The 24641-nt window shown below is 46.3% G+C and overlaps 1 protein-coding gene across 1 annotated transcript in view; it reads right to left on the bottom strand.

The window, feature by feature from the left end:
• Positions 1 to 704: 704 nt before the first annotated feature.
• LOC141082743 (Fc receptor-like protein 6) overlaps positions 705 to 24641 on the bottom strand; it is a 35168-nt gene continuing 11231 nt past the window's right edge. The window contains exons 2-3 of the mRNA XM_073566662.1: positions 7555 to 7815; positions 705 to 1633 (exon numbers count right to left, since the gene is read on the bottom strand). Coding sequence (XP_073422763.1) covers positions 1350 to 1633; positions 7555 to 7815 — 545 coding nt within the window. The 3' untranslated portion in view covers positions 705 to 1349. The remainder of the gene's footprint in view (positions 1634 to 7554; positions 7816 to 24641) is intronic.

Here is a 24641-nt window from a genome sequence, read left to right as displayed (position 1 = left end):
ATGCAGAAAAACCAAAGATGGGCACAAATTTGGTTTTATGCAGCATTTCATGGTGGAAAAAGGAAAGTCTGTATTAGGGTGGTTTCACATTAGCATTTCAGGCAGTAGCGTCGGCCTGCGCACGGCCACTGCTAAGCCCCGCCCCCAGCCGTGCCTCTTCTGGTAGCTCTGCCTATGGGCGCATGACGCTGCATGCGACCTGCGTCCCCTATCTTTAGCACTGGGGACGCAGGCCGTGCTCAGGTATGCGTTTGGCAGCGCATGCGTCCTACCAGCGCCAAACGCAACCTGTGAAACCACCCTTAGAGAAACATAAAAAAATGAAGATTTTGCATTGCTGAAATAAGGTGGCATAGCTGACGATCTATAGGATAGTCCTTACCCATCTCTTGTACAGGGGTCTCCAGACATGTAGGAATGACATGGCTGCTGTGAATAGACAGGTGGGTGTACATGCTCAACTGTCATCATTCACTTCTGTAGGAGTTTCAAAAACAGATGAGTGTGCCTGTCAGGCTGATCTAGAATTGTAAGAAATGAATGTAGAGAGATGGGCACAGCACCAGGGTAAGGGGGCACCTGCACTGGAGATAGTAGCAGGCCCCAGAGGTGGTTCCAGCATCTACCAGATCTTTATGATGTATCCCATGGATTTGCCAAAAATAGTGACATTTTGCAAAAACAGCATTTTATTGATGGCGCTAATATGTAACAAGCATATAAGAATACAAAGTGATATGTGGAGCAATTCTGCTGATGTCCTCGAGATGAGATTTTTTTTTTTTTACTTTTTATAATTTTTTTCAGTCATTCATTTTATATGATAGAAGATGAATTTTTTAGTAATCATTCTCTGCGCACCCTGCAGAATGCTAAAATACAGATTCCGTAATTAACCACTTCCATTTTCTGTGTAGCCTGCAAAAAAATATATATATTTTAACTATTGTAATTTAAAATAAGAAAAAAATGGAAATATGAAAGAACATAACTGGAACATTTCCATGAATTCTAGTTTTCTTAAGCTGTCCATGGTAGGTCACGCTTATTTTTTAGGTCTAATGTTAATGGCCCCAGTGAAAGAGATTAAATATAATTTTCGATGAACAGGAATGAATTAAGTTGTGATTTCCGTCACCCTTTGGGTGCTGCTAATTCTTTTTCTTAGACTTGGTTTGGTGCTACGAGTTTCTCCATTAATCTGGGGTTGTGGTTTTCCTTGCGCCTTTCTACTATGACAGATTTGGACCCACAGAAAGTCTCAGATACAACAGTGCCTCAAGAATAGATGGAAGAAGAATATATCAAAAAGAAGAAGTTGTCACACATAGAACACATAACCAGTGTCCTTACTGGCCTCGTCTCTGGATTATTTTCTCCAAACTTCTCTTCTTTACTCTGCCATCTCCAGTTTTTACGTCACATGAGTATCTTCCAGAATCCTTCCGTTGGACTATGTAGACATCACAGGTATCATTGAAGCTGAACTGTTGGAGAATTTGTCCTCCTTTGTAGAAAGCAAATTGTAGTTCTTCTTTCAGTCTGGAGGGATGGAGACTTGTCTCACATTTAAGGGTCACATTGTCTTGTTTTGGGTTTGGGATCACTTTTATTATTGGAGTCATGAACAGCTCTAGAAAGGAACATGGATGACAATACATTACTAATTCTAGTTCTTTCTAGAAAGCAGGACATTTAAGAGATAACTGCTACCAGTAGCAGAGTCTAAGGAGGAACATTTCATCAAGACAAAGTAAGGAGACTTATAGGCCTTACAATGCTCCTCTGGGAAGCTATAATCTACAAATAACTTCTTCAGAGAATAGCACCGCCTATTGGAGGGCAGCAATCCTAAAAGTCAATATTGACCAATAACAGTAAGGCCTGTTTCACACTTCAGTTTTTTGACGTCAGTCAAAATCCGCCAGAGTGTGAAAAAATGGATCCGTTTCTGTTTTGTGACAAACGGATGACACAGGATCCGTCTTTTGGATGGGTCTGTTTTAGATGCAAGTAAATGAAATTTAAAGCAACACGACTGATAGAGCGAGGGGGAGAGAGGGGGAGAGAGCGCGAGAGAGAGAGAATTTTTTGCTGCCAGACCGGAATTTTGGGTTAAAATCATGAAAGGAAATTCTTTCGGGCATGCTCAGTATGAAAAGGCCATTCATTGGCGTATTCCGTCAATTAACGGTTGCGAACGGATCCGTTGCTATCTGCTGGTTTGACGCACACAAAAAACGTTTCATAGTCCGTCCACTGAAGATGGCGGACGCCAAAATTATGACGGATCCATCAAAAAACGTATGCAACGGATGACCATCTGTCAAAATCCGCCGCAATGCAAGTCAATGGGAAAAAACGGATCCGCTAAAAAAAATGGCGGATCCGGTTTTTTTGCAAAATGACGGATTTTGACTGACGTCAAAAAACTGAAGTGTGAAACAGGCCTGAAACAAGCTGATTCCTTTTTGTATTTTTTTCCCTTTGTTAAACGCCAAAATACTAAATCAATCCTTATGATATCCATTGCTTCCTCAATCCTAAACTGTTCCATGCCAATGTCCTAAAGACTGGTACATGTGAAGAGGAAAGATGTGGAAAGGGGCAACATTTATGCTCTGTCTAAAGCTGGATTCACATAGGTGAGCTTTAACTCTTTACTACAGGTCACAATTTCTGGCTTGACCACTGGTTTCCTAACCCAAATTCAAGTTATGGTCAGGAGAAGCGCAGCTGGCCTTGCATTCAAAATCAACACATAGTCTAACTGGACTACAATGCAGTCCTGGCGTTCTAAGCCAACTACAAGACTTTCTTTTCCAAAATGGAGAAGACCATGACAAGGTAGGGTCCTGTGTTCTTGGTCCGATTTCTGCTAGATGGTCATATTCTAAACCATGGAGAAAGTCTGGTCACTTTTTTGTTTAGAAATGATTTCACGTAATAAATCAGCCATTCAATACTTGAGCTAGTCTTGTTGAGAAGATTACTTTTTCTAATGTGGCTTTATACTCTGATACAGGGAATCTGTCGCCAGGGTTTTGCTTTGTAATCTGAGGACAGAATGATGTAGGGGCAGAGAGTCTGATTCCAGCAACCTATCACTAACTGGTCTGCATGTTGTCACTTTGATAAAAAAAAATCACCTTTTTCTCTGCTACAGAGAAATGATGAGGCCTGTATATCCCCGCACTCACCACTGACTGACAGCTTTCTGTGTGCACATTACATAGACAGAAAGCTGCTAATCATTGCTGGGGTCCAGGTTACACATAACGGGAGGACTACTTGGCACAAAACACCAAGACTATGTGCACACGCTGCTTTTTTGGCCGCTGCGGATCTGCAGCAGTTCTGCAGACAGTGTACATGTATGTGATTGACAATCTGCTGTGCACACGCTGCAGGTTTTTAACTGCGGAAAAGCTGAGGTTTTAAATCCGCAGAAAGAATTGACATGTCACTTCATTTCAGCGGATTCTGCTGCGGTTTACCATCTCCTCCATTGTAGAGGTGATAAACTGCAGGCCAATCCGCAGGTCTTCTGACTTGCGGTTTTATCTGCGGTTCCACAGATACAAATCCGCAGACCAATCCGCAGCGTGTGCACATAGCCTTAGTCCTCCAGTGATAATCTCCTGTTGATAAAACACTGATTGTATTAAAACTGCAACACACAACATGCTAAGTGACTCATCACTGGAATCAAGTTCTCAGCCACAAAACAATGCTGATCTCAGTTTACACAGCAAGAACCACTGACAGGTCCCTTTAAGTTAGTGTTTTCGACTAGAGCAGTCTGTTCTTTTTTTACCTTCTGCTAGCATGATATGCATGACTGTGTTAGACCAAGTTAACACCTTCCAGAAGCAGATATTTTTTAACTTTTTTGTTTTCAGTCTACAAAAATAACTTCTATTTATATAATTGCCTTGTAATGTTTTCATTTCCTTTTCTGTCCAGATGTCACCACATCCCAGAATTCCAAGCGGAGGAAGTTCACTGATTGCCATATTGGGACGCCCAACTGATGGGTGTCTCAATATGGAAACGGCTGCTGGTACCAACCTATTGCACGGTACCACCAGCGGAAAACCATCGCACCACACAACACACATGCACACTCACACACGCACTCTATACGCTGTACGCACCACACACTCACACACACTCACACTCTATACGCTGTACGCACCACACACACACACACTCACACACTCGCACAATCACACACACTCACACACATTCATACACTCTAACACACTCACACTCTCACACTCTATACGCTGTACGCACCACACACACACACACACTCACACACTCGCACAATCACACACACTCACACACATTCATACACTCTAACACACTCACACGCTCACACTCTATACGCTGTACGCACCACACACACACACTCACACACTCGCACAATCACACACACTCACACACATTCATACACTCTAACACACTCACACGCTCACACTCTATACGCACGCACCACACACACACACACTCACACACTCGCACAATCACACACACTCACACACATTCATACACTCTAACACACTCACACGCTCACACTCTATACGCTGTACGCACCACACACACTCTCACACTCGCACAATCACACACACTCACACACATTCATACACACTCACATGCACACACTCACTCTATACGCTGTACGCACCACACACACACACTCACACACTTTTTACGCCATACGCACCACACACACTGACAGTCACACACACTCTCGCACTCATACACACACACACTCTGAATGTGTGTGTGAGTGTGGTGCATACGACGTATACACACACTCACACTCTTACACTCTCACACTCACACTCAAATTCACACTCACATTCACACTCTCACACTCACACTCTCTTACTCACATTCACACTCTCACACTCCTACTCAAACACTCACATTCACACCCACACACTTACGCAGCCTCTTGTGCAGTACCACCAGAGGAACACCGCCGAATCACTCGGCTGATTCCGGCAGCAGATGCACGTTGTGTCTACAGCCAGAGGAAGCCGATCACACTAAAGGGGTTTTCCCGTGAACGAAAGTTCATTTTAAAAATTGTCTGTGTCTGACCGTGTGTGTAGTATACCACATCTCCTGGGCAGGAGAGGAAGCAAAAGACAATACTGACATTACAGCAGGGGATCACAGTGGCTTCATTTTGTGAGGTAAAGCATTTCACTGACTGTTTTTAAACAATATTTTACCTCACTAAATGTATCCTCTGCGATCTCCTGCTGTAATGTCAGTATTGTCTTTTGCTTCCTCCCCTGCCCAGGAGCTATGGTATGTTCTGTACATGGTCAGACACAGAAGACAGCACAGTGGTGAGAGAGAGAAGACAAGGGGGAGAGCACATGGGGTACACAGGTCTAAGAAGAGATGAGATGAGAGGAGAAGACAGCAGATGTGTAGAGAGAAAGCACACAGGGGTGAGAGAGACAGAGTATAGAGGGGAGACAGCTCAAACATGACAGCACATGAGGGGAGAACACAGCACAGGAAGGAGAGAGACAGCAGACAAGGGGGATAGCACATGGGGTAGACAGGTCAAAGAAGAGAACACAGATGGGAGAAGTCAGCACCTGGGGAAAGAGAGAGTGGATAGGTGGGTGAGCACATGGGGGGAGAGATTCTCAACGCTGCAAAGCCTGCCCCCATCGTGACATTACCGCCCTCCCGATGGGATAGCATCGGGCCTCCATCTAGTAACCTAGAATTGTCTGATCGCTTCTATGCTGTTCTACAATATTGCATCATATTGTAAAAATTACAGTTTCTTGTGAAGTTGAGCTGCTTGCTGAGCTTCAATGGAACAAATTGATGGCAGGCATGAGGGTCTTGAGCAGACCCCAAGTTGTATGACAACCCATCAGCTGACTGCATAATAGGAGGCTGATTGACAGCAGCATTTTATGTGTGCTTGACATAGACAGTGACATATAAGTACACAGCAGAGTCAGAGAAAGGCTATGCATCAGCAATTATCTGCAGGCTCGGCATCTGAGCATGCTCCATGCACCTTCTCCCTACTTTTTCCATACATGTAAAGCGGATGCTGGGAAAGGGTTAAAATATAACTGATTTTTCAGATAACTTTTTATAAAAAGCGGTCATAATTGTAAATGAGGAATAACACTATTTCCAGTCATTATATTCTGCAGTTTTCACCAGTCTCTTATTTCTAATTCTGTCTCAGCTGGTGGGAGAAGACTCATCAGAAGTTTTGCCGATAAAGTGGCGTCATTTTCTGGTGTACATTTCGGGGGAAAGCACACACTGAATCTCGGACATATCTGATTCATTAGACAGCACATAATGCTTAAGGAATCAGGCAAGTGTATTTCAGGAAGCACTTTATTAAGATTGGTGTGAACAACACCTTAGGCTACTTTCACATTTCAGGTTTCGTAATCCGGCGGCATGCGGTGAAAAGTCGCAATACCGGATCCGGCAGAAAACGCTGACACCGGATCCTTCTTTTGGCCGGATACGCTGCAGCAGAAATTTAAAGGAATATCGCACAACAAGCAATAGCGGGTACTGGGGAGGAGAGAGAGAGAGATTTTTTCGCACTGACAGGGTTAAATTTCATGGCAGCGAACATATGCCGGGCATGCGCTGTGTAAAAAAGCGGTCCGGCACAAGGAAAAAACGTTACATGGAACATTTTTTCCAGACGCCGGACAGACACTTTTTGCCGTATCCGGCAAAAGCCAGACGCGACGCATGGCCCTCCGGCACAGTGCGGTGATAATGAAAGTCTAAGGGAGAAAAGCCGGATCCGGTGGCAAGCGGTGCCGGATCCGGTTTTTACAAATTTCGCCGCATCGTGCCTGATGCTAAAAAACTGAAATGTGAAAGTAGCCTTAATGAGTCACACCCTAAATATTTTCCATACAAAGCACTCAGAGAGAAGATTAGGGCTTTTCTTTTTCTGTTGCACACAATCAGAAGTAGCAGCAGCATAAAGGACAGTACACAACATGACTGAGCTGTGTGACTCTGAATCCAGCACTTACACAAAATACATTTAATGGGAGCCTCAGATCAATGTGCCTATGTCTGCCTAGTCTCTCACTGTGCTCCTCAATCTTCAACCTTTATCTGTCTTGCTTCAACCAAGACATCTTTGAGCTTCTCTTTTAGAGTCTATGTTGAATTCAGGAGGCCTGTACTATTTATGCAAAAGTATTCTGAAACCACAGTGCGCTATATTGCGGCTTCCATTGTAAGTGTAGTGTAAGCCATAAAAGAGATGTGAAAAGGTCCTAAAATCCACCATACATAATAGATGGATGTCGGCTGGCATTCCTAAACACCGGAGCTCTCACTGGTCTGACTGATCCCCTGGCAGACACTCTGGGCTCTTAAAGGGGTTGTCCCAAGTACATTAATAGATCTTGGGATAATAATAATTTCCACAATCCTCTGTGTACTGTATAATGGATGTGTCTGACCGTACAGTGACATGGTTTGATCATACCACAGCTCCTGACCAGGGTAGGGACTCACCTCGAACCAATATGGTTTCTTCATCGCCATGGCTATAATATATCAGGTGGTGTTTCACTTGTTTTGTACATTTGTACGTCCCAGTCATTTCCATGACCACACTGGGGATGTGAAAAAGATTATTATATCCCCAGTTCTGAAGAACTGTGTTATCTTTGTAAAATATGGTCTGCCCAGCGGTGTATCCAGGGTAGTGGTGACAGCTCAAAGTCAGGTTATCTCCTTCATAGACATAGTTGGGCGTCTGCAAAATGACCCAGCCTGAAACAGAACACAATCTTATCACACTTTCACATAGAATACAATTATTTATTTTAGATTTATAATAGAAAGTCATATTTAATGTATTTAGGGAGATGGAAGAAAACTGCAAGAATTAAAAACTTGGCAGCTCCTCGTGATTATGACATTAGCAGCGCATGTAAATATAAAAATGTTCTCTCCTAATAAGTGACAGCGAGGACACTGGAAATCAGTCAGAAATGTATTTGTCCCTTAGGCTACGTTCACACATAGCGGAACTCTCGCGGAAATTACCGCTAGAATTCCAAATTCCATTCCGCGGGAAAATCGCATTTTAAATTACCGCGATTTTCCCACGGAAAAACTAGCATTTTGCAAGCGTAATTAGCTAGCAGAATGCTAGCGTTTTCCAAGCGATCTGTAGCATCGCTTGGAGAACTGATTGACAAGTTGGTCACACTCGTCAAACATAGTGTTTGACAAGTGTGACCAACTTTTTACTATTGCGGCATCAGTAGTAAAAGATAGGATGTAAAAAATAATAAAAAATAAAAATTATTGTTATTCTTACCTTCCGGCGTCCCGCGCAGCCTTCCCGCCTCTCTCCACGCTCCCGGTCCCAGTAATCCTTTGCGAGAATAACCACAATGACGTCCGTTCTCGCGGGATCGTGACGTCTCGCGGTCATTCGCGATGACCGCGAGACTTCCATGATCCTGCGAGAATGGACATCATCGCTCGCAAAGCATTACTGGGACCGGGAGCGTAGAGAGAGGCAGGAAGGCTGCGCAGGACGCCGGAAGGTGAGAATAACAATATTTTTTATTTTAAATTCTGTTTTTTACAGGGATCTGGTACCCAAAGCCCGGAGGACAGTCTCCTCTCCTCTGGACCGTGGGTACCATCCGCAAATGTTCTGCTTACTTTTCGCATGGTGTGCACATATACATGCGGATAGTAAGCAGAACAATGCATTCCTATGGGTGCGGGATCGCCGAGATTCCGCAAAATTAATGAGCATGCTGCATTTTTTACCACAAAGCGATTCTGCCGCCGTAAAAACCGCAGATTAGCACAGCATTGCGGAATCCCATAGGAATGCTTATTTTTCGCGTTTTTGCGGCAAAATCGCGCGATTAAAACTGCCACGAAAATGCAAAAAAACCGCCACGTGTGAACATAGCCTTAGGCTATGTGCACACATATGCAGAAAATTTCTGCATAAAAAACGGACTCCTTCCCAGAAGCCGCGCTTTTTTTGCGCAAAAAATGCACGGTTTTTATGCGTTTTTTTTCCGCGCGGCCCCAGACACATAGAAATAGCCAGAAATGCGGAAAAATCCGCGAAATTAATGAGCATGCTGCGTTTTTTACCGCGAAGCGTTTTTTTCGCGGAAAAAAATGCATCAATATGCACAAAAAGTGCAAAATGCATTAAAATGAATGGGAAGCATTTTTTAAAGTGGATTTTTTGGCAAATCCACGAAAAAAAACGCATAAAAACGCTGTGTGTGAACATAGCCTAATTCTTACAACCAATCCAAATTGTAAAAGCATAGAACATTTCCAAAGCAGGGCATGGTATATTTGTCATCTGCTCTTAGCTCATTCCAAATACTTTTAGTGTTTGCTCCCCAAAATTTAAAAAGATCAACAAAATAATGAAACTGGTTTTGTGCTATCACATTTGTGCTCAAAGGGATGCATAAGTTGGTCTACACACTCAGTTCTTGTTCCTACAATCCCTGGTTTCATGTCCAAAATCACAGGATGGGCGAACACATTATGAGTTATGAGCATGTCCCCGTTATCAGAATTAGGCGAGAAACTCACGCGAGTCTCTTGCATCATCAATACCCGGCACTGCCGCCGGCACTCAGGACTGGAGTATGTGGCTGCATGTATTTCAGTGGCGGATTAAGTGGACCATGCGCCCGGGGCTGTTCATAAAACCTGGGCCCCAGTACCCCCCTTCCCAGGAAAACATTTTCTGTCAAAATTTTGTGGCTCTTCTCACAAAAACACTGCATATGCTGATTTTTAGGTATACAAATTGTAACATTTATTAGACCATAAAAACAAAGAAAAATTACTTTTTTCTCACAAGAAATTGTATTGTATGGCCAAACAATATAAATAACATTAAATATTCCTCAAAATCAACAGTCAAAATATATAATGTGGTATATACTGGCCTGTATTTCTTCATACAAGGTAAACATAAGGCTACATTCACCGTACCACATGTAAGTGCAAATAAGAACACGTAAACATAATATTAAACAATAATTCAACATAATTATTTCTCTATACAGATGTATATCTGTGTGGGTGGTAGCCTAACAGGAAAAGTGCAATGAGCACAGGCAACAATTTCTTAATGGACTAGAAACTCGGATTTTTTTTTGACACTGAAGATCATAAACTGCTCACAGACTTTTTCGGCGAGATTTTTTGGTGCTAAAGTCGTTGATGATTTCTGAGAGGTCTAGACTCTTCAAAAGCTCTTGTTCAATGCTCATTAAAGAGAGATGATTGAGTCTGTCTTGTCCCATTTGACTCCTCAACTCATTTTTAATTCGTTTAAGTTTTGAAAAGGATCTCTCACCTGTGCAGTTTGAAACCATCATGCATAAATACAGCTAGCTGAGCGCTGCGGTCCCCGTGCGGGAATTGACAGCCTTACGGACTGCAGTACTTGGTTTGCTGCGGGTCCGTACGGAAAACCCGCCACCATTCCGCCACGTGTGGACATGGCCTAAAAAGACGTTGCACATAAGCTGTAGGCCTACGGCCAATACGCACAAAATCGCCCAATGTGAACCTGGCCATAGGGGACGTGATGTGAGGACCTGAATGGGTTACGTTACATAATGCGTGCTACTGCATATATACTACATGCATACTACATATATACCACATGCATGCAACATGCATACTACATATATACTGCATATATACTACATACATACTACATATATACCACATGCATGCAACATGCATACTACATATATACTGCATATATACTACATGCATACTACATATATACCACATACATGATACATACATACAACATGCATACTACATATATACTACATGTAACATACATACTACATATATACTACATACTACATGCATACTACATACATGCTACATACTACATACATGCTACATACTGTATATACTACATACATAATACATATATACTACATGCATGCAACATACATACAACATATATACTACATGCATGCAACATGCATACTACATATATACTATATATACTACATGTAACATACATACTACATATATACTACATGCTACATATATGCTACATGCTACATACATGCTACATACTACATACATAATACATATATACTACATGCATGCAACATACATACAGCATATATACTACATGCATGCAACATGCATACTACATATATACTATATATACTACATGTAACATACATACTACATATATACTACATGCTACATACATGCAACATACATACATAATACATATATACTACATGCATGCAACATAAATACAACATATATACTACATGCATGCAACATGCATACTACATATATACTATATATACTACATGTAACATACTACATATATACTACATGCTACATACATGCAACATGCACACTACATGCTACATACATGCAACATACATACATGCTACATACTACATGCATACTACATACATGCTACATACATACTACATACATACACTACATGCATGCAACATACATATATGCTACATACAATACATACATATAGACATACAGTACATATAACATAGAGTACATACTCACCGTCACTTGTCACTTTGATCCCCGAAGCCATTGTCGCCTGAGGAATAAATATCAAAATAAAAAAACACCAATATACTTACCCCAATCCGCAGAAGTCCACGAGGGTCCCACGTCCATCTTGCGTGGAGAACAGCAGCATCAGCTGATGCTACCGTTCTCTACCAGCTCCAGGAATACAATGACGGAAGGTAGGTATCCTTCCCCACTGTATTCCTCCACCACTTTAAAAAAAAAAAAAAAAAGTCCCTAGTCTCACTTTATGCCATTGCTGCGTGGGAAATTCCCACGCAGCAATGGCATAAAGTGAGACTAGGGACTTTTTTTTTACAGTGGTGGAGGAATACAGTGGGGAAGGATACCTACCTTCCGTCATTGTATTCCTGGAGCTGGTAGAGAACGGTAGCATCAGCTGATGCTGCTGTTCTCCACGCAAGATGGATGTGGGACCCTCGTGGACTTCTGCGGATCGGGGTAAGTATATTGGTGTTTTTTTATTTTGATATTTATTCCTCAGGCGACAATGGCTTCGGGGATCAAAGTGACAAGTGACGGTGAGTATGTACTCTATGTTATATGTACTGTATGTCTATATGTATGTATTGTATGTAGTATATATGTATGTTGCATGCATGTAGTATATATGCAGTATATACGTAGTATGCATGTTGCATGCATGTGGTATATATGTAGTATGTATTTAGTATATATGCAGTATATATGTAGTATACATGTTGCATGCATGTGGTATATATGTAGTATGCATGTAGTATATATGCAGTATATATGTAGTATGCATGTTGCATGCATGTGGTATATATGTAGTATGTATGTTGCATGCATGTAGTGTATGTATGTAGTATGTATGTAGCATGTATGTAGTATGTATGTATGTTGCATGTATGTAGCATGTAGTGTGTATGTTGCATGTATGTAGCATGTAGTATATATGTAGTATGTAAGTTACATGTAGTATATATAGTATATATGTAGTATGCATGTTGCATGCATGTAGTATATATGTTGTATGTATGTTGCATGCATGTAGTATATATGTATTATGTATGTATGTTGCATGTATGTAGCATGTAGTATATATGTATGTATGTTACATGTAGTATATATAGTATATATGTAGTATGCATGTTGCATGCATGTAGTATATATGTTGTATGTATGTTGCATGCATGTAGTATATATGTATTATGTATGTAGTATGTAGCATGTATGTAGCATGTATGTAGTATGCATGTAGTATGTAGTATATATGTAGTATGTATGTTACATGTAGTATGCATGTTGTATGTATGTAGCGTGTACAGTGGGGAAAAAGTATTTAGTCAGTCAGCAATAGTGCAAGTTCCACCACTTAAAAAGATGAGAGGCGTCTGTAATTTACATCATAGGTAGACCTCAACTATGGGAGACAAACTGAGAAAAAAAAATCCAGAAAATCACATTGTCTGTTTTTTTTTCATTTTATTTGCATATTATGGTGGAAAATAAGTATTTGGTCAGAAACAAGCAAACAAGATTTCTGGCTCTCACAGACCTGTAACTTCTTCTTTAAGAGTCTCCTCTTTCCTCCACTCATTACCTGTAGTAATGGCACCTGTTTAAACTTGTTATCAGTATAAAAAGACACCTGTGCACACCCTCAAACAGTCTGACTCCAAACTCCACTATGGTGAAGACCAAAGAGCTGTCAAAGGACGCCAGAAACAAAATTGTAGCCCTGCACCAGGCTGGGAAGACTGAATCTGCAATAGCCAACCAGCTTGGAGTGAAGAAATCAACTGTGGGAGCAATAATTAGAAAATGGAAGACATACAAGACCACTGATAATCTCCCTCGATCTGGTGCTCCACGCAAAATCCCACCCCGTGGGGTCAGAATGATCACAAGAACGGTGAGCAAAAATCCCAGAACCACGCGGGGGGACCTAGTGAATGAACTGCAGAGAGCTGGGACCAATGTAACAAGGCCTACCATAAGTAACACACTACGCCACCATGGACTCAGATCCTGCAGTGCCAGACGTGTCCCACTGCTTAAGCCTGTACATGTCCGGGCCCGTCTGAAGTTTGCTAGAGAGCATTTGGATGATCCAGAGGAGTTTTGGGAGAATGTCCTATGGTCTGATGAAACCAAACTGGAACTGTTTGGTAGAAACACAACTTGTTGTGTTTGGAGGAAAAAGAATACTGAGTTGCATCCATCAAACACCATACCTACTGTAAAGCATGGTGGTGGAAACATCATGCTTTGGGGCTGTTTCTCTGCAAAGGGGCCAGGACGACTGATCCGGGTACATGAAAGAATGAATGGGGCCATGTATCGTGAGATTTTGAGTGCAAACCTCCTTCCATCAGCAAGGGCATTGAAGATGAAACGTGGCTGGGTCTTTCAACATGACAATGATCCAAAGCACACCGCCAGGGCAACGAAGGAGTGGCTTCGTAAGAAGCATTTCAAGGTCCTGAAGTGGCCTAGCCAGTCTCCAGATCTCAACCCTATAGAAAGCCTTTGGAGGGAGTTGAAAGTCCGTGTTGCCAAGCGAAAAGCCAAAAACATCACTGCTCTAGAGGAGATCTGCATGGAGGAATGGGCCAACATACCAACAACAGTGTGTGGCAACCTTGTGAAGACTTACAGAAAACGTTTGACCTCTGTCATTGACAACAAAGGATATATCACAAAGTATTGAGATGAAATTTTGTTTCTGACCAAATACTTATTTTCCACCATAATATACAAATAAAATGAAAAAAAATAGACAATGTGATTTTCTGGATTTTTTTTTCTCAGTTTGTCTCCCATAGTTGAGGTCTACCTATGATGTAAATTACAGACGCCTCTCATCTTTTTAAGTGGTGGAGCTTGCACTATTGCTGACTGACTAAATACTTTTTTGCCCCACTGTATGTAGCATGTAATTTTTTTTTTTTTTTTTTACATTCAACACATTAGCCGGATGATGGGACGACTACTGTCCCATCATTGGCTAATGTGTCAATCACTGTCATGGTAGCAGGCATCGCCCGATGGGACTTGTAGTCCCATCGGACGATGCCTGCACAGACCCCCGGATCCTGCACAGACCACCGGCAGGCCGGCACAGACCACCGGAGCCTGCACAGCCCCCCGGCAGGCCGGCACAGCCCCCCGGCAGGCCGGCACAGACCACCGGAGCCTGCACAGACCACCGGCAGGCCGACACAGACCACCGGAGCCTGCACAGACCACCGGCAGGCCGGTACAGACCCCCGGACAGTCGGCACAGCCCCCCCGAAGGCCTGAACTGACGGCGCATCATGATGCGCACAGACAGCGCATCATGATGACGTCATTTCGGCAGCCAATCAGAGCCACAAAAGTGGCTCATTGCATTTTGGACTTCCGATTCCGGTATCCGATACGAAAAAAGTATCGGTACTCGGTATCGGAATTCCGATACGGCAAATATCGGCCGATACCCGATACTTGCGGTATCGGAAAGCTCAACACTACTCACAATACATACCAGATGGAGTCAGTGGAATCACAGATGGCCAGGCTGCAGGACGTTGCTCACTCCAGGAGTGGAAGATGGCTCCAGGCACAGCTGTCTTGTCTCCTGGGGGACATGGAGGCACCAGAAACGAGAGGCAGTGGCAGAAGGACTAGGCCCCCAGAGAGGCTGTCGCTGGAGGTGAAAGGGCACAGCAGGTGCAAGCTCCGGAGCCCCTCCAGGGACCCTGAGGGTGGTGAGCACAGCGGTGAGGCTCCTCCCTGCCACTCCCATGCTGTCCTGTGCTCACAGGCCGGCTGAGTGGATTTCTGCCAGATTGGAAGGAGCGGCACGCCGGAAGTACAGGTCGCACCGGAAGTTCCGCCTGCCCAGGGAGCGCGGCCTACATCGCGGGCCTGAGGTGCACCCGATGGGTGCCGGGACTCAAACTTGGGCCAGGGACTGCCACTGGCAACACAGCAGGAGGCACCTGTGGCAGCAGCAGCCACAGTGGTGACGTCAGACAAGGAGGTGACTCGTGCGGCAGGCGCTCCTGGCGATGTCCCTACCAGGGTGCCTACCAGATGGAGTGCAAGACATGGGTCTCAGTGGGCAGGCAGTGACAAGAGGAAAACCTGCTGCTTGGCCCAAGTGTGCAGCGGGGGACGAGGGGAGCAGCGGGCAGCAATGTCGGGCTGCCTGGCCGTCAACTGGAGCGGGACACAGACCGGGCTGACAGGTCTGGGTTTGGTGACAGGGCTAGGTCCCGATCGATGAGGTGGTACGGCGGTCTTCACATGCTCAGGTCACCCCTGGTGACGAGGAGGCCAGGGGCACAGGCCTGGGGCAGCAGAGTGGAACAGATGAATTGGAGCCTGGTAGTGAGCATCGGGTAGAAAGGGAGCAACAGGATTCCGGAGGTCGTGCTGGCGGGTACACAGCACCTGCGGAGCCCAGTGAGTATAACTTTATGTCTTGTTTGTCGCCCACAGAGGTTGGGTTACAGGAAGCTGGTGGGAGTCAGGCAGTAAGGCTTGAGGAAAGGAGGTTGGGAGGGTCTGGCGGGTGTAACAACCCTGCTGGCATCACTGCATGGCCTCCCTTCCCCCACACACCAACTTACTCACTGCTCCGGGTCATGCTGTGAATTCTGTTTGCTGCCAGTCCTATGCTTTGTGTCTCCATTCTCCTGTATGCTTTCTGGCTATGTGTGTATAGGGGGGCAGTGCCAGAACTCTCTGGTTCTTATGCTGTCAGGGTGCACTTATTCAATCTGTCCCTGACCAATTACCTAGAGCCCTCAACTATTTAGATCCACCACACCCATTGAACATGGCCTATGCAATGTCTATACTCAGTTAGTATCTTGCTGCTGAGGAAGCCAGGCCCTGTTCTGTGTATCTCCTTCTCTGTAGGAATACTCTTAGCCTTGCTTTGTGTTCTTTGCCTGCCCTCCAGGAGGCTGCATATCCTTGTCTCTGTGTCTTGGTCCTAGCTTTCTGTTTACTCATCCTTCCACCTGCCAGGAGGCAGAATATCCTGGTCCTTGAGTCTTTGTCCCTGTACCTTGTCTGAACTCTGTCCTGCCCCTGCCTCCTCATCTTTGGCTTCCTTCCCTGCTGTGTCTTTCCTTGTGTCCTCCCTGTCTGAGCCTCTGCACCCTTGCTGCTCTGTCTGTGCCGCTGCACCCTTGCAGCTCTGCCTGCTCCTCTCCTGCTGCTGCAGAACCTCTTGCTGCAGCTTCTCTCCACAGACCTTGTGGTTCAGCTTTGCTCTGCTGCTGCAGAACCTCTTGCTGCAGCTTCTCTCCACAGACCTTGTGGTTCAGCTTTGCTCTGCTGCTGCAGAACCTCTTGCTACAGCTTCTCTCCATTGACCTTGTGGTTCAGCTTTGCTCCGCTCCTGCTGCCGCTGCAGAACCTCTTGCTGCAGCTTCTCTCCGCAGACCTTGTGGTTCAGCTTACCCTGCACTCCTGTGGTTCCTTCATATTCCACTCCTTCCTGCCTGTATCCATACCTGCACCTCCTGTGTGAACAGATCCAAACCTGTTCCTTCATATTCCACTCCTTCCTGCCTGTATCCATACCTGCACCTCCTGTGAGAACAGGTCCAAACCTGTTCCTTCATATTCCACTCCTTCCTGCCTGTATCCATACCTGTACCTCCTGTGTGAACAGGTCCAAACCTGTTCCTTCATATTCCACTCCTTCCTGCCTGTATCCATACCTGCACCTCCTGTGTGAACAGGTCCAAACCTGTTTCTTCATATTCCACTCCTTCCTGCCTGTATCAGTACTGGTACCTGCTGTGTGAACAGGTCTCTACCTGGTCCATCATATACCGTGCCTGCTTGCCCTGTGTTGCCAAGCTGTGCCTGCTTGCCCTGTGTCTCCAAGCCGTGCCTGCCTGCCAGTGTACCAAGCCGTGCCTGCTTGCCCTGTGTCTCAGCCGTGCCTGCTTGCCCTGTGTTTCAGCCTGCCTGTTAGTCACACCTGTCCAAGTGACTTGTCCCCGAGTGGGATCAGCAGTCACAGCCAGACACCCCCTGGAGTGGCACCCGACAGCTATCTGCTGCACAAGCCTGACCTCACCATCAGAGGCTCCAGCGAAGACCGAGGTAGCTGTCTTAGTCACGCCCCTTCCAGGGTAGTCTGGTTTGTGGCACAGTGGGGCCACAACCCCCCGACTTGCGCCATTCAGCCATGGCACGAGCGTGACAGTTTGCACAGGCCATGGTCCCCGCTAAGTCCCATGTCCTTCCGCTCACAGAGCGTCATGAACTTTTGTCCTGCCAGTATGAGCAACCGGAAGAATTTGTTCTGCCCTGTGTGGCTCCGTTTGTTGAGACTTCTGAACCACTCATAGTCTCTAAGACCATCTATGAGCAGATCCTGGCCTATGAAGAGCATGACGCAGCAGACCTGCCTAGGTTCTATGGGCACCCTAAAGAGTGCCAAGGGTTCCTGAAAAAGTGCCTGCACTACATCCTGCAGAATGCAGCTTGTTTCCCCTCTGACCGGGTCAAGGAGGGATACATCATGTCCTACCTAGCTGGTGATGCCTTGATGTGGATCTGTCCCCTTTGGGAAGCAGGGGACCCTGTCGTCATGAGCCTGGGGGCCTTTGGTGGCCTTCCGTAAAGTGTTCGACATGCCTCGTCTAGCTGCTCTTGAAAAGTCTTCCCCTCCAAGCTTTCAGAGGCAGACCAGACAAGAGGAACCTGTGGGTGAATCGTCTCAACCACCTGTGACCGTCCCTGACACTCCTGTTCCACAGCCTGCCAAGTCGGCCTCCCGTGTAAGATCCAAGCCGTCTAAGAAAAAGCGGCTGGCATGCTTGCAGCCACAATCTGGTCTGGTGAAGGAACATCCTGATGGTCTCTGTCCTGTGAAGCTAATGACTGTTTCTCTGCCTTCAGGGAGCTTTGGTGTGTATGAACCGCCAGCCATACGGAGTCAGTGAGTGGTCTCTGTCATACAGCTCCCAAAGCCAACGTTGGCGTGGTCTCGAGGTGGCCGAGCCCTATTGGAGAACAGTTTAGTCCTACAAGGACAACTACAGCTCCAGGTCGGAGCTTTCTACATGAAGAAGTTCATCTTCCACTTGTTGACTGGTATGCCCATGGGTCATTCTGAACCAGAGATCCTTGTGCCCATTTACGTCTGGAGACCCAGCAGGGCGCCGCACTTGAAACAACCAAGTGACAAGAGGTGTCTGGTTCCCTTGCATTGCATTCAATCAGCAAGGTCGTCTTCTTCGCCTGATTCGCTAGTCGCCGAATCAAGGTGTGAGGATGCCTCTGAAGAGGGGGAGGCGGTCTCAGTCTCCTCACACATCCCCAGCGACTATACCTGTCATCTGCTCACTGGAGCATCCCTGCCTCTTAATTCTCTTCCCCAGGATAAAGGGCTGAAGATGGATCCAGAGTGTATGCCTTCAGCTTCCCTGTGGCCTAGTGGTGAAGGTCCCAAGACAGAGCTTCACTCAACCTCTAACCAGGAGGAGGTAGTCCATTTTTTTCAGGGTAACAGGCGGAAATGGCTCCCTGTATGTATGCCTCCAGCTTCCATGTGGCAGGTGGATGTAGAGGTGGAAACAATGGCCTATGTATCTCTGTTTCCCACCCACCTGGAGGAGGTGGTCAAATTTTCTTGGGATAACGGGCTAAAAATGTACTCGGTGAAGGTGTCTTCAGGTTCTAGCTGGCCGGCTGATGTAGGGGTGAAGTCTGAAGCTTCCAAGTCCCTGCTTTCTGCCAATCAGGAGGAAGAAGTCATTGTACCATCTGTGTTGGAAGCTGACTTTGTTGGACACCAAGAGACTTGGCACGCTAGGATTCCTGATGGCCCACATACTCCTTCCGACCTGAAGAGAATCGTGTCAGCCTGGACTGTGTGTGGTTCCATACTCTGTTATGAATGAGTCACCGTAGGAGGCAAAAACAGAAATACTAGCTAAGTCCAGAAAACCAGAGAAGTTGGCAGCTATCGGATTGCAGATCTCTGAACCTATCAACAACAACTAGCAGTAGCCGTGGGGGGTTCCTACGGTGCCCTAGACTCCTCGATCACAGCCGGAGAACTACATAGCCTAAAGACAGAAAGGGAAATCTAAACTGCCCGAGAGCAGACCCCAAAGCAAAAGGCAGCCCCCAACATATAATGACGGTGAAGCAAGATGAAAAACACTCACACAGATAGAAAGATAGGCTGAGCAAATGATGGGGCCCAAGCTAACTAGATAGGACAGGATAGAAAAGCTGCTGTCTGTAATCCGCCAAAACCCTATCAAAACAAGAGCCAACAGCTGATAGGGAAAAAAGCCCTGAAGACGCTAGGCTTCAAAAAGACTATATCAGTGCTCAGGTATTTTCTGAAGACAGAACAAAAAGGAATTCAGCTCACCCCAGCAGGGAATGGCAGAAATCAAGGAAAACAATGCAAAACAAAACCAAAACACAAATGCAAAAAGTAGAGCAGAAAACTTAGCTTTTGAGGAGCAGGAATCAGACTGGTCTCCTAGAATCCCTCAGAGAGATCACCAGCAAGGCAGAAGGGCGTCAGCTGCCTTATATCCAGTCAGTAATTCCCGTCACCCAGTCATCATCATCCTGCCCAGGTGGTTGGTAATCAGCCTCACTACCTTCCTTCACCAGAAGAGGGAGTTCATCAGACCTCAATGGTGAAGGGGAAAATGAACTCACAGCAATACTCCTTCTTCAGGTCATTCTGGCAGGCTTGAGGAAGAGGGGCCGTAAAGGGGGGGTACTGTAACAACCCTGCTGGCATCAATGCATGGCCTCCCTTCCATCGCACACCAACTTACTCACTGCTCCGGGTCATGCTGTGAATTCTGTTTGCTGCCAGTCCTGTGCTCTGTGCTCTGTGTCTCTGTTCTCTTGTATGCTTTCTGGCTATTTGTGTATAGGGGGGTGGCACCAGAACTCTCTGGTTCTTATGCAGTCAGGGTACACTTGTTCAATCTGTCACTGACCAATTACCTAGAGCCCTCGACTATTTAGATCCGCCACACCCACTGAACATGGCCTGTGCAATGTCTATACTCAGTTAGTATCTTGCTGCTGAGGAAGCCAGGCCCTGTTCTGTGTATCTTCTTCTCTGTAAGAATACTCTTAGCCTTGCTTTGTGTTCTTTGTCTGCCCTCCAGGAGGCTGCATATCCTGGTCTCTGTGTCTTGGTCCTAGCTTTGTGTTTACTCGTCCTTCCGCCTGCCAGGAGGCAGATTATCCTGGTCCTTGAGTCTTTGTCCCTGTACCTTGTCTGAAGTCTGTCTTACCCATGCCTCCTTGTCTTTGGCTTCCTTCGCTGCTGTGTCTTTCCTTGTGTCATCCCCGTCTGAGCCTCTGCACCCTTGCTGCTCTGTCTGTGCCGCTGCATCCTTGCAGCTCTGCCTGCTCCTCTCCTGCTGCTGCAGAACCTCTTGCTGCAGCTTCTCTCCACAGACCTTGTGGTTCAGCTTAGCTCTGCTACTGCAGAATCGCTTGCTGCAGCTTCTCGCCACAGACCTTGTGGTTCAGCCTTGCTCCGCTCCTGCTGCCGCTGCAGAACCTCTTGCTGCAGCTTCTCTCCACAGACCTTGTGGTTCAGCTTTGCTCTGCTGCTGCAGAACCTCTTGCTGCAGTTTCTCTACACAGACCTTGTGGTTCAGCTTTGCTCCGCTCCTACTGCCGCTGCAGAACCTCTTGCTGCAGCTTCTGTCCGCAGACCGTGTGGTTCAGCTTTGCTCTGCTGCTGCAGAACCTCTTGCTGCAGCTTCTCTCCACTGACATTGTGGTTCAGCTTTGCTCCGCTCCTGCTGCCGCTGCAGAACCTCTTGCTGCAGCTTCTCTCCGCAGACCTTGTGGTTCAGCTTACTCCGCACTCCTGCAGTTCCTTCGTATTCCACTCCTTCCTGCCTGTATCCATAGCTGCACCTTCTGTGTGAACAGGTCCAAACCTGTTCCTTCATATTCCACTCCTTCCTGCCTGTATCCATACCTGCACCTCCTGTGTGAACAGGTCCAAACCTGTTTCTTCATATTCCACTCCTTCCTGCCTAAATCAGTACTGGTACCTGCTGTGTGACAAGGTCTCTACCATTCCCTCATATACCGTGCTTGCTTGCCCTGTGTCTCCAAGCCATGCCTGCTTGCCCTGTGTCTCCAAGCTGTGCCTGCTTGCCCTGTGTCTCCAAGCCGTGCCTACTTGTCCTTTGTCTCCAAGCCATGCCTGCTTGCCCTGTGTCTCCAAGCCGTGCCTGCTTGCCCTGTGTCTCCAAGCCGTGCCTGCTTGCCCTGTGTCTCCAAGCCGTGCCTGCTTGCCCTGTGTCTCGTCTCGAAGCCGTGCCTGCTTGCCCTGTGTCTCCAAGCCGTGCCTGCTTGCCCTGTGTCTCCAAGCCGTGCCTGCTTGCCCTGTGTCTCCAAGCCGTGCCTGCTTGCCCTGTGTCTCCAAGCCGTGCCTGCTTGCCCTGTGTCTCCAAGCCGTGCCTGCTTGCCCTGTGTCTCCAAGCCGTGCCTGCTTGCCCTGTGTCTCCAAGCCGTGCCTGCTTGCCCTGTGTCTCCAAGCCGTGCCTGCTTGCCCTGTGTCTCCAATCCGTACCTGCTTGCCCTGTGTCTCAGCCGTGCCTGCTTGCCCTGTGTCTCAGCCGTGCCTGCTTGCCCTGTGTCTCAGCTGTGCCTGCTTGCCCTGTGTCTCAGCCATGCCTGCTTGCCCTGTGTTTCAGCCTGCCTGTTAGTCACACCTGTCCTAGTGACTTGTCCCCGAGTGGGATCAGCAGCCACAGCCAGACACCCCCCTGGAGTGGCACCCGACAGCTATCTGCTGCACAAGCCTGACCTCACCATCAGAGGCTCCAGCGAAGACCGAGGTAGCTGTCGTAGTCACTCCCCTTCCAGGGTAGTCTGGTTTGTGGCTCAGTGGGGCCACAACCCCCCGGCTCGCGCCATTCTGCCAAGGCACGAGCATGACAGCAGGGCAGAGGTGCCGGGTCTTAGGGATATTTTGCACAGTATGTCTCAAATTCTAAGGAGATTAGTGGGCGGTGCAGCGAGCAGGGCCAGGACGTCGGCGCTGGGAGCATGGCTGCCAGTGATGAGGTCTGGGTCTCAGTTCGGGAATGAGTCGTTGAAACCAAGTGGGGGGGCAGAGGTGGCATCTTCGGGTGTATCAGTGTCAGTTCAGATGGAAAAGGAGATGGGGGATGCGGTAAAGTTGGATGATAGAGCGAGGAGTGAGGTTTTTGTGTGTTTTGAAGGCCCTCTGGGAGCACATTTAACGAAAGAAGTGAAGGAAAAGATTTGACAGGATGAGTATGTGGAGATTTTCTCCCTCCTCCCCTTAGTATTGTCTTTCTTCCCTTTATCCAAATTAAACTTTTCTAAGAAGGAGGAAGAGGAAAATTGGAGCTGGTGGCTGAATTCCGCAGACATTTGTTAACTGGTTGCAGGCATTTGCGATACTGGCAAGCGTCATGAGGGAGAAGTTTCCTGAGAATTGCTTGGGATTGTTTTGCTATCTGGACAAGATAGGGGAGGCGCACCGTACATATGGGGGTCAGACATGGCTACGGTATGATGAGCAGTTGTATTGTAAGGGTTCCAATGGATTGTGATGAATAAGAAAATGCTCACACAAGAACTGAATTTACTAAATTGATTTACTTAATAAGTGATAAGATCAAATAATAAACAATATAAAACTATAAATACAAATGCATTAATCAGAAACAAGCATTATTCATACGTTACATTATTCAGATAGACGTCGACCAGTCATCCTCCAAAAGCCAAGAGAGCCAGAGAACATGTGTCCTAGTTCTTTTAAAATGTCCAGCTAAAAGGTGTGTCCAGCCCCACCATATGGGGAATGATGTCACCAGTCTATTGTCCATTGGCTATAAACACATCCCCTCAATACCTGTTTTAACCAGTATATAATACAGGAAGCTGGAGGGGGCATCCTGTGTGCCACATAGCAAAAATACAGCAAGCTGGAGGAGGGGCTTCGGAGCACAAGATTACCTAATTATGGCAATGAAGGTCCTTTGTTGGTAGATAAGTGTAAGCCAGTTGTTTGCTCTGCTTGGACAATTTGACCATCTCGTTGAAACAAGTTTCAATGACCTTCTAGGAAGGTTCAAAGAGCTGATTGAAACTATATCAATAGTTGGTATTAATTAGAGTTGAGCGAAACGGGTCTAAAAATTTCAAAAGTCGCCGACTTTTGGCAAAGTTGGGTTTCATGAAACGAAACCCGACCCTAGGATGAGGTCTGCCACGAGGTCGGCGACTTACGCGCCAAAGTCGCGTTTCAAAAGTTTGTTTTGCGCTCTTTTTCAGCCAATCAGGATCCACGGACACTGTGGGCAACGTGATGACATAGGCAGGGGTCACCACCATCTTTCAGAAGGGCATGCAAGTGATTGGCTTGCTTTGGTGGGCGTCACAGGGGGTATAAAAGGGCGTGCACGCCGACCGCCATCTTACTTCTGCCGATCTCAGTATAGGGAGAGGTTGCTGCTGATTCTGTAGGGAGAGCGTTAGGCAGGGAAGAAGACAAAAAAACTGCTTCTGCTGCTAGCGATTTGGCCTGCACAACACACCAGTCACTGTGTGTGCAGTGCAAGGGGAGGCTATATAGTGGTGTATCAGTGGTGTTGGTTGTTGGGCTGCCTTCTAAGGCTTCCTGACATTCCTGCATTGCTGTTTACCCACTGCTCCACAAACTGCTTTTTTAAAAGCAATCCCAATTTTTTTTTTTTGTCCTGCTGAGAAGAAAAAAAAACTGCTTCTGTTGCTAGCGATTTGGCCTGTACAACACACCAGTCACTGTGTGTGCAGTGCAAGGGGAGGCTATATAGTGGTGTATCAGTGGTGTTGGTTGTTGGGCTGCCTTCTAAGGCTTCCTGACATTCCTGCATTGCTGTTTACCCACTGCTCCGCAAACTGCTTTTTTAAAAGCAATCCCAATTTTTTTTTTTTGTCCTGCTGAGAAGAAAAAAAAACTGCTTCTGCTGCTAGCGATTTGGCCTGCACAA

Source organism: Dendrobates tinctorius, unplaced genomic scaffold (assembly GCF_039654945.1).
Source record: "Dendrobates tinctorius isolate UK_male_01 unplaced genomic scaffold, ASM3965494v1 ptg000019l, whole genome shotgun sequence".
Taxonomy (NCBI): Eukaryota; Metazoa; Chordata; class Amphibia; order Anura; family Dendrobatidae; genus Dendrobates; species Dendrobates tinctorius.
This window is presented reverse-complemented; position numbering and strand designations above follow the sequence as displayed.